The following is an 11304-nucleotide window of genomic DNA, read 5'->3' on the forward strand; positions in this document are numbered from 1 at the left end:
ATATAGCCCCGCGGGAAAAACCGCAAACAGACCAGACAACTATCTATTTGCAAACAATTTATTAAAAAAGTGAACATGAAATAGTTGTACAAAAGCTTGAGTGGGTTGAAAATTTGATACAAAATTCGCTTTCTTGTGTGATTAATTAAATCTTATAGCTCATATTTCGGTTTAGATATAATTCAATTTAACGACCATTTTATGTAATCTATTCACTACATACAGTAACAATGATAAAGTCAACAAACAATGGATTTTCGTATTTCAATTTTCTTCATGTCATTCTTTAAATTCCTTGCTCTATTCCGTCAAACTTTTCCTTTGCATGACCGGCAGCCATTGACGCAAGACGTTTTCATACTCTTCCACTTATCGGGGTGACGTCTGAAGTAAAACGCTGATCCACCAATTACAATCACTATGATGATACACGTGACCACTATCCCAGCTATAGCTGCTTTGTCAGGCATGGTGCGAGCCACATAGATCCCTCCTGAAAATGGTCAAAATAAGATTTTTTCCGTCAGGAAATATTTACAATTAATCACTACAGCTTTATGGCAATCAAAGACAATTCTTACGGTATCAGTCGCACAAAATGATCTCCCCCACACCTAAAACTGGTTTTAATGCAGCTACCTTGAATAACCCGATGACGGTCTAGCACCAATCGTAATATCTTGGAAAAAAAAGTTTAATAATCCGAACGCGCCACTGAGAGGGTGATTCGAGTCTACGAGTTTCTACGTGCAAACACCTTCTAGAAACGTTTGTTGCCAAATCAGTAATTTCCTAGCCGCGTCACTGAAATTATCAATCATTAAATCTTCACTTTCAAAGGAGATAAAGACCGACTGCCGAATTTCTTAACAACACTGGAGAAGATGCAATACTGCCAAAGGCATTATTGTGATTTTCGGTGTGAGAAAAATGAACACATGCATAATTACCTTTATCAGTTTTCACAGTGGCGAAGCCATCCGAAACGGAAGAATCCACTTTGAACCAAGTTTTCAAGTCCATGTCCTCCGAGGAGCGATAAAATTGTATTGTGGACGCCGCGCTGGAGTCCACATTCATTCCAATCTGAAACTTCTTGTCTGTCTCTAACGTCTGTGGGTTCACAACTAAAAAGTCGCTGGCGTACCCATGGCCAATTCCCATCCTACCTCCTTTGTCATCGATCATTTTCTGGCCATCCTCCGCGGACATTAGCTCCAAGCTGATGGACTGTAGCTGCGGTAGAGACTCCGATTCAAATTTCACGAACTGGCCACTTAAAGAATAAAAATACCAAAAAAAAAGTAAATAAATAAATAAAAATAAATAAATAAATAAGAGTGGTGTTGCGTCACAAATTAAATAACAGCAAGTGAAACGCGGACATTTTTCCAGTTGTGTCACGCTTTCTAAATCTTAAGGCTAAGGGGCTGGCAGCGCAAACATTCACGTGCACGCCAACATGGCGAAATAAAAATACGTCATCTTCGGACGTCAATGAAAATTGCTGGCTCAGTTTGTTCCCGGGGGGGACTAGAACTCAACTACTACTTAATACCCCGCGACGACTAATTAATAATTAGATTATGAGCTCGAGATTTCTATGAGGTGATAGTTGATGAGGCCGAAGCAACAATCTAATTGTTTTAGTACTGTTTTAGTAGAATTCTTTGGCTCAGCCAATCAGATTACAGCATTTGTATTAGTATACTAGTAGAATTCTACTAAACGACGTCATTAGTTTCTCATGGGCAAAATTGAGCAGCATTGTAATTTCCAGTGCGCGTTCTTCGAGACCAAATTAACGTAAACCACCTGCTAACGTTTTTGGTACTCACCCATTAAAAGAAAGAGTTCCGCCATTTCTGCCGATCTTCCTGGAAATCCGCTCGGTATTTGAAATGATAAGTCTGCCTTTCTGACTGCGATTGGAGAAGTTATTGTTTCTGGTACTCATGTAGTGATACGTTCCAATCCCGGTTACTTTTTTGGGTCCCAGATCGAAGTATGTGCCAGCGTCATCAAGTTCTGACATTTCGCCACCATACTGCCCTGTTGATTCAAAAGGTGTGAACCACGGAATCAATCACGGCTTATGGCGGGAAAATGTCGACAAAGAGCCAATCAGAACTCGTAGCAACAATAACGCGGAGGGCATGCGCGGGGAAAGTTGTTTATGCCAACCAATTCAAAACGAGTTTTCGTCTTGCATCTGATTGGCGAAGAATTCAACATCCCCTCCCTGATTGGTCAAAGCAGGTTGGTTGTTGTCTGAAAACTTTTAATAGGGGACCGTTCATTTTTTATGAGGGAGGGGGGGGGCTGGTGGGATTTGGGAAGCACCATTTAAAAATCGCATGACCCCCCCTCAGCTTACCAATTTTTTCACATGGCCCCCCCTTATAGCGGTCATTTTTTGGGATGACCCCCCCCCCCCGCAAAAAAAATTGAAGAAACAATATTTAGATTTCAACTTTTTTAATATTTCTCTATTATCCCCCTACTTCACGTTATTGTGCTCACTATGAAGACAATATTTACAATCTCTATACGACAGAGAGCTGTTGTTTAAAAAACAAATCAAAAGAAAGAGAAGTCAATTTCGGATCTCCTAGTTATGGCTCGCCCTGAGCGTTTGGCATTTGGCCTCTCATTGGCATCTTCCTCATCTGAATTGATGAATGCAAGAATGACGTCACTTGAGTCATCCTCTCCCCCAGAGTCAATGGCATCACTGTCATACTCATCATTGTCACTTTCATCCGTTTCACTGCTGTCAGCACTTGCCCTGTTGTCATTTTGTGTCAATGTCCTGGCATTTCTCAGTGTTGGTTGGCCAGCTCTGAGAGGACTCTTCTGCTGCGAGCATGGATGTCTTACAATTGCCTTTACTTTCTCACTCTTGCTGCTTTTCAAATGCTGCTTCAGCCCGTGGTGGTTTGAGTACTTGTTTAGTTCTGGAACACGTAGCTTTTTAAGCTTGGTTAGATCTTCGCACAACTCAGTCCAAGGATAATCCTCCTCCCTACTTAACTTTGCCTTTTCTTCTACTCTCTTTTTCCTTTTAAATTCCAGCACTTCGAGATGCTGAAGATAATCCACCACAAACTTCGATTTGGCAATAAACTTATCTGCAAATAGAGCAACGCTCTCTGGGTCAGATAAAACCAGCCTGCCACTTCCATGCTCTTTCTTCTTTATATTGTTAATCCAATCGGGGAAAGAGCGCATTACTACATGAGCATCATGAAAGAGGCTCATTCCAAAATGCGTAATTATGGCGAAAGCGACGAGTCGTTTAAGAAAAGGTTTACAGCTGAACGATCCAGGCAGTTTGACATCTTACATGCAAAAGAAGCAATTTTTCTAGGTGCCGATGGCTGTTCAGAAAGGGCGAGTGAGTTTTCCATGCAAGGGTACCAGTTGAAGCCCAGTGATGGAAGAAAACTGAACTTCTCCATCAAAGAGCACAGAGCAATGGTGGAAAAGTTGAATGTCATATTGAAAGATGTAAAGGAACACGATTCCACACTCTTTCAGTCCAATGGGCTTGCTTTAAAGCAGGGCGAAGAATTTGCCCACAGTTTTAATGTAAAACAGATCAAATCTACAGAAGCTAAGTTGACGAAGGTCACGCAGGACATGGAAGCACTAGAAAATAAGAAGAGCAATTATAACAGCATATTCAAAGGCATACTCAAACAGCACATCAACAAAAGGAGAAGAAAAAAAGAAAACCGCAGAAAGTCAAATGAAAGAAAGAGGAAGCGGACTGAAAACAACGTCCAACGAGTTTATGGAATCTGTGTTGGAAATCCGCTAGGAAATGATCTTCCACAATGCCTTGTGTACCCTCCTAGAACGGCCGTCCCGGAAGAGTGTCTTAAAGTTGAGGATGTTGCCACGTCGATATTTAGAAGAGATGGGCCATACATCGCACAGCTCTTGGAAGGGAATTATTTCACCAATGCTGCAAGAAGCAGAATCACCACCAACCTTGAGCGGGAAGTCAGAGATTATGTTTACACCTTCATGTACCCTGAAGAGTACACTCTGGCGGAAAGCATTGCTGCTTCTTACAGCATTGGTGAAAGAGACTCCCATAGCAGCACAAGCGGCGACGAAGAACTCGACGACAGCGGAGATGAAGATGAGTGCCAGTGAAAGTTGCATTCGAAAATAAGAGTGTTAAATACTTCTTTTCAGTAGCTACAAATGCTTTTTGTCGCCAAACGTTTTTTTAAAGCAGAAGGAAAGTTTGTAATAAATTTATATCCTGCCTTCTATGTTTATTCTATAGCAATTTTTTTGATATTCAAACATTATGCCATTTTAAAGTTTTACTAAAATATTTCACGTGACCCCCCCTTTTTCCCTTATTTTTTGGGGATGAGCCCCCCTCGAAAGCTATTTTTTTTCGCATGGCCCCCCCCCCAAATCCCACCAGCCCCCCCTACCCTATAAAAAATGAACGGTCCCTAGAGCCCAGCAAATTAAGGAACGGGTAAACAATTTGCGTAAAATAAACTGCTCACAGAGCTGTTTTGAACTCGCAAGGAGTTCTGCGAAAAGCGAGCGAAAGGCAATCAGTGTATGCTTTAAGTTCCGCTTAGTTAATGTAAAATCGTTGAGCCATTACTTACTGTTATCCAGCAATGCCAGGTTATGCAAACTATTCCTTTCCAGTCCTAAAAAGTTAGTACCGTCCAGAAGTGACGGGTAATTCCTGCCCCATTCATTGCTCTTCAAAAGCACCACGTTTGATCGGTCAGTACCGGCTTTTCCTTGGCCATCGTTAATATTTGGATTTGTGTTTGAACCGGTCCATCTGGAGATGAGAGAAATATTGGATCAATATTGGTACTAACATTGAGCAACATAGTTTGTACTAATAACGATGTTGATGTAACAGTGGCCATAAATATCGCGTAACAGTGATATAAAACAATGTTGCCAACATTTGCGGATACAAGCGGCAAAACTTCGATTGATAAACATTCAATAATTGTGTACATTAAGTCGATATTGATGTCAATATAAATTAACTGCTAGGGGTAAAAAAAAATCCAGTGGGGAGGAGAAACACTTTTAACTGCCCTTACCTGAGTTAAGTGCGCCTGAAAACCCAGTTAAACTATGAGAAAGACTTTCCTTTTAATTATTGTTCACAGGGTTCGTACCCTTTTTCAGAAACAAATTTCCAGGACTTTTCCAGGACTTTTCCTGGACTCAGATTGATTTTTCCAGGACTCTAAAAATTCACATTAACCCTTTCACTCCCATTATTTTAATGTTAATTCTCCTTACTGTCTGCCATACATTTCATGTTTTTTTTACTTGACTTTAACAGATTTCCAGAACTTTCCAGGACCACTAGCCCTTTTCCAGGACTTTCCAGTCCTGGAAAATGCCACAATAAAATTCCAGGACTTTCCAGGTTTTCCAGGACCCGTGCGAGCCCCGTGTTCAATGTAGACTACAAAACAATCTCAAATTTTCTTAGCGTTCGGAGCGCGACCTCAGGTTATCCTGGTTTCTGTAGCATGAAGCGGCTACGAGACGGTATTTCTACTGCCCCTGGACGGAATGCTGGTCCATCGCAGATCACTCCCCCGCAATTTGTTAGGTTTCCCCCACAATTCACCAGTGTCCATTAATACTCCTGGGTGGAGAGAGGCACTGTGAGAGACAAGTGTCTTGTCCAAGAACACAACACAGTGTCCCCAGCCAGGGCTGGAAACCGGACCGCTCGATCCGGAGACGAGCGCACTAACCATGAGGCCAACGCGCCTCCCTGAACTTACTGGAAATGTATGTAGTCGCCATCCTTGACGAACATGGAGTTAGGTACAAAGTCGTACTCCACACCCGGGTACACTTGAACGATGTTACCACGCTTTCCACGAACATTCAGATTGTGGACCTTAACACCCTGCAGGTCGGATGGTCGAGAGCGAACTGCAAAGGTGTGGGATCTAAAGAAATGAAATCAAAATTGACTTAAATGCACACTAAAAAAGAAAACGTGACGCATATCAAGAGTAAGATGTTGTTGTTATTGTTAAGGCAGCGTCCACACTTGTTACGCCGGAGAAATTTGAAAACGCAGCTTTGTTTCTACGGCTAGGCCTACCGTCCACACTAGTCTGTCACGAAAACGAAGATTTTAATTTCGAACACGCTCTTCAAACCGGTGGAATTTAAAAACGCCGGCTTTGCGTTTCCGTGTGGAAGGAAAACATTTTGAAAACGAAGCTTTTCGAAAACGATGACGTCACGATGATCACGTGATTTCCCTGCCCGAGTTTTCCTCAAACACAAATCCAAAATGAACGGTGATTGCCGTGTTTTTAAATTTCTCCGGCGTAGTGTGGACCGAAAACATTTAATGCGTATCCGGAAAGAAATGTCCGTTTCGAAATTCTTCCGGAGTAGTGTGGACGAGGCTTAAGTCAACATGGGAGAATTTGAAACTCAGCTTTACATATTAAGTTGTAATGTTCTGAATTCTCCCAAACTTTCTTGAGTGTTTACATCACTGGCAACAAGAAGAATTCGTTTTTTGTTTCTTTTTTTAATTAGCATACATTCAGTGCGTTCCATTTAGTATATTCGAAATTTTTGAACCTGATTTAATTTGCAAAACTTTCATCACTGTTTACTCGTTGATAGTCTACCAAGAGGTTTTACGAGCCACTAGTTTTTAACAAGCTATACTTTACGCCTTTAATCTCTAGTTGGACTTACCTATCTTGAAAAACACGCCCATACTGGTTAGTATTAATTGCCAGCCTGAGTTTAAGATCAAAAGATGGAAACAGTTTGACTTCAGGGTTTTGTTTGTAGACATAACCTCTCTGAGTAGCCACAGTGCTGTTCATGCCGTATTTTTCTCCAATGTCCAGCTTGGATTGTTTTAAGCCGTTCATGGAGCTATTAACTGAGGAATCCCAGCCGTCATAATCACCGGTGGAAATGTTGTATCTAAAAGAAAAATCCGTTAAATGCACGAGTTAGCACGGCAAATGTTCTCAACGTAAAAGTTATCAAAGGAATTAATCTAAAGCTACACACTTTAAGACTACCAAAATAAATAATAGTGTATTCCACAGCGGTTACCCTAGCAGCCAACCGAGAAGTTCTTATGACCAAAGCGAGGTACTTCAATGTATAAATCCCAAGGGCGGGTCAAAGAGGGGGGGGGGCATACCCCCTATGATCGGACATTACCTCATTCGTAAGACACAATTTTCGTGGCTCAAATCGGGTAAAGTCCAGTTGTAAGTATTGGCATAGCCTCCCTTTCCGTTGCCAAGGTGATTGTCACGTGACCAGTCGGATTCCCGGCATTCTGGAGGGGGAAGGTCATGTGATGGAAACTTCTTCCAGGTAGCATTCTTTGCCTTTGAGAATCAGACAAATATAAAACGGTTATTTTTCACTTTATGCAGTTAGTGTCTTTTACCGTCAGTATTTCACAGATTGACGGCCAGAGGATCTAAACTTAGCGTATACGTAGCGGCTTTGGTTTAGTTTCAAGAAAATGGTGAATGATAGCTCCAGGTTGTTTAGAGAAGAACACGTCTTTTTTCTGTTTTTTTTTTTTTTTTTTAAAGTCAACAATGCCACAACTCACGAAAATACATTTTACTACCCTCTGTTTATTGTAACGTTTTATTCTAAGATGTATTGAATTACCTTACATTCCTCTTCATTGTTTGGTATTTTATAATTCCTCCATTTCATTTTCGTCAGGTACTCTTTGGACAATTCACAACCCCAGCGTTCTTTCACATTCTGGCTTTCTGATTGGTACATATCACACTTGGAAATATTATTGGTTAACACGGCAATGTCCTTCCATGGGCTGGGGTGCCAGTATGGGTAATAATCTCTCTCCTCTGGACATTCGTAGCCACGCCTTGTTCCTCCTGGATTTTGTCTTGTGGAAATGGCTGACTCCTTTTTTAGTTTCTAAACAAATGAGGAAAGTACCTAGGTTAGAAAAGGTTGAAGTAAAGCCCAATAAACATAAAGCCTATACTTCTGATGCCAGGCTTCCCCTGCATGGGATGCTGATACAACGTGTGGCAAACCCTCTCCCACACTTTTTAAAAGGCTGTCCTGACAGCTTGTGACCATCACTGGTAACTACAATCAAGGACAAAAGTACTTTTTACAGTTGGGATTCTTAACCTAGTTATGTTTATTTGAATATTTATTTATCATTGTTTGTTTACATTGGTCCTGAAAAGCCCAATGGGGAGTGGCCAATTAAGTAATTTATTTTTTATTTATTTACTTGAAACACCGCCCAAAAACAAACTTTCTCTCTTCAAGTGCAATTAGTCCCACTCCTCATATTCTGCCTCTACTCCCTTTCCAATGTTGTAACCAAGTGACAGCGGTACCAAAGGCCATTTCCACATCCATTGGGTGAGTGGAGGTGGCTATACTTGACAAAAAAGGTGTTTCTTTTATCAAGGGAAGTACAGATCTCGGTTGAAAATGTCAGATTTACAAAAATGTCTCAACACTTTTGTTCCTGATTGTAGATGTACTCCTGGGTGGAAAGAGGTGCTGTGAGCCATTAATCTTTCATTACCTGATCAGCAGTAAACAGCCCTTTGTTTCTGTTCCTGTATTTACAATCCATGTAGTAATCATAGTCCTCATGCATTCCAAATCTGTCAAAATAAAAAATTCAATTATAATATGATCAAAAGGACATTGCAACTATTGTGATCAGAAGAGATGTGACTTTCACATGTCAACTACAAAAAAAGGAAATTTAACATTATAAGCATGCAATGCGCGCAGAAGGGTTTGATTCGAGAATAAACTAGAGCTACTTAGCTGTAGTTCTATGCACGCATTGCAAACCTAAAATTTTATGCATTTCTTTTAACTTGTGGTTCAATATATACTGAGTGAATTTAAAAGTTACATTACCTAACATCGTTGTTGCAGTCATAATTCTTACACAAGGCTGGATTATCTGGAATGGTTCTAGAAAAGAAATGTAAAAAATGTCACTGAGTTCTAAAGAAAAAAAAGAGAGAGAAGTCTGTTCGAAAAGCAGTCAGGGCCTTACTGTGTTGTGATTCCATTTCGTACATTATCACCGCACATGTACTGTAAAATCATGTCACAGTGGTTATTTGGGTCTGCACAAGAATGTTGATTTGTCCTGTTATGAAAATCAATAAAACAGAGGTTAATACAAATTACAACATTTAGATCAGGGACAAAAGAGAGGCGTCATAAAGCACCCTATACTTGTCTTACCAGGTCAGAGGGTACACCTAGTAATTTGTATCATGAAGCAACAAGGACTATTGATACCCACTTCCACCCCCCCTTAGGTAAGGTGTTAGTCCATCATGAACAAAGGCTCTTCCCCTCCACCCAAGTAGTTTTGTCAGCTTGCCCTTACAACTTTAAGGGGAATAGCCTTCCCACTAAGGGAGTAAGAGAGAACAGTGAGGATAGCGCATTTTGCCCTGGGAACAACAAAATGTTCCTCGTCAGGGTTCACCCTCAGACCTTGAGGTCCTATTAGGAGTTTTCAGGATACAGAATATTTACAAGATAAAGCATTCGTGCCATATTTAAATCAGGTAACACTGGATATCAAGTAGGAAAATCAGTAAATTTTGCAACTGGAATTAAAAATTAACAGTATGTAGGATACTCAATCCCCCCTCCCCAACCCCCCTCCCGATGGAGCCTTGATCTTCTTATCTAGAGTTGTGTGCACTAACCAATCATGCCACTGTAACTCTATCTGAGACAATTGATTATAAAAGAATCAACATTTGAAGATGATCAACAATCTATCCATCTCAATTAACTTACCACTCAATAGACAAGACTGAACTTTCATAATAATACAGCTTTCCAACATTGTAGCCACCACGATTGTTGTTCTGAGAGTCAAACAGTCTGTGCAGAAAACAGGTCTAAATGTCAGGATGTAAGCAATTTTCCAGTCAAGAGGTCTTTTTTAAAGCTGTGTATATGTACCCTGGCATTGCTAACAGAAATTACTTAGGATTGAAAAATAATAAAAAGCAGCAAATAAAGAAATAAATGTCAATTTATACATAGCAACACTGGTCAGAATTAGCACCTAGTACCTGTTTGCATTGTTTCGCTCTCTTCGAGCTTCATCAAGTCGGTTGTTGCATCCCCTGAATGAATTTGACCAATCCAAATATCAGTTCAAATTGAAACAGAAGTACCAATTACATTAAGTCCCTGATCAGATCAGAGAGACAGACAATGCATGGTTGTTAGCGCAGGCACTATTATTGGCACCAGTTTCCAGACCAAATCTTGTTGTGGACTGGACACTAGTTCTTCACAGGTTTTAAAATCTCCCAGCATTTTGTCAAGTTTTTACAATACCATTTCCCAACCGTTCAGAAAAAAAAAAAAAGAAGAATTAAGTTTTCACATCGATCATTAGCTATTTGACTGACAGTTAAATTAATATCAAAACGTGTTCTCGAAAGAACGAGACCGAGAAAAAAGGAACGAAAAGTATGCGAAGTTTGCTCATAGTTAACAACTTACAACAACTTCATGATCGGAAGATCAATAAAATAATGGAGATTTTCTTCAAGAGTTTGGAACTTTTGGCTTATATCGAAAGGTTGCAAGAGAGAATAAATGAAATAATATATTATACGTCCAAGTCAATCAGTGACTAAGTTAACTTTTATTTTAATCTTGTACATAAGGTGTAAATTTAACGTGGTTTTGACAAAGGTAGGTTTGAAATTGAAAGAGTTAGCCGGAAAAACATCACATTATTTATTAATTAACTTGATTACACGCTATCGACAAAATATGACATGATTTCTTTACTCTAGCTTTGTTAGGTTTGAAGTGGGCCGATATGTACATAAACTCGGAAAACTCATCAATGACCGTCCCAAATTAAATTGAGATTTTGCACAACATTATTCCCAAAATGAAGGAACTGTAAAGCTAACTTACCTAGGATTGTGTAAGTAGATATCTGCTGTAACTACACTCCACAGAAACGACAACAAAAGAAGAGAATTCATCTTTCTAAGCTCGTGTACTGAGCTGGGCTGCGATATCACGGTCGGCTTTGCAGCAGAGGAACATTTCGAAATCACTTGTTTGCAGCTCATGATAATAATACCATATATGGGCATCATTCCGGGATATGACATCATTACTAAACTGGGGGTGTTCCGTGACGCGCGAAAAAGAGAGATCTGATATTGATTTCTTTTGCACTTAAAAAGAAACTTTGCCATTACTTTTTCA

The 11304-nt window shown here is 40.1% G+C and overlaps 1 protein-coding gene across 1 annotated transcript; it reads right to left on the reverse strand.

Annotated features, from left to right (window-relative positions):
• Nucleotides 1–42: 42 nt before the first annotated feature.
• LOC110039728 (protein DD3-3-like) lies at nucleotides 43–11154 on the reverse strand. The gene is made up of 14 exons (XM_089281183.1): nucleotides 11005–11154; nucleotides 10140–10193; nucleotides 9859–9945; nucleotides 9095–9190; nucleotides 8953–9009; nucleotides 8606–8687; nucleotides 7699–7974; nucleotides 7231–7403; nucleotides 6748–6984; nucleotides 5805–5975; nucleotides 4644–4828; nucleotides 1839–2052; nucleotides 951–1276; nucleotides 43–493 (listed from the first exon to the last, which is right to left on the reverse strand). Exons 1-14 carry the CDS (start codon nucleotides 11073–11075, stop codon nucleotides 309–311), a joined length of 2214 nt encoding a protein of 737 aa, XP_089137309.1. The 5' UTR covers nucleotides 11076–11154; the 3' UTR covers nucleotides 43–308.
• Between the last annotated feature and the right edge of the window lie 150 nt (nucleotides 11155–11304).

Source organism: Orbicella faveolata, unplaced genomic scaffold, assembly GCF_042242905.1.
Source record: "Orbicella faveolata isolate gen_17 unplaced genomic scaffold, um_ofav_v1 contig_48, whole genome shotgun sequence".
Classification (NCBI taxonomy): domain Eukaryota; kingdom Metazoa; phylum Cnidaria; class Anthozoa; order Scleractinia; family Merulinidae; genus Orbicella; species Orbicella faveolata.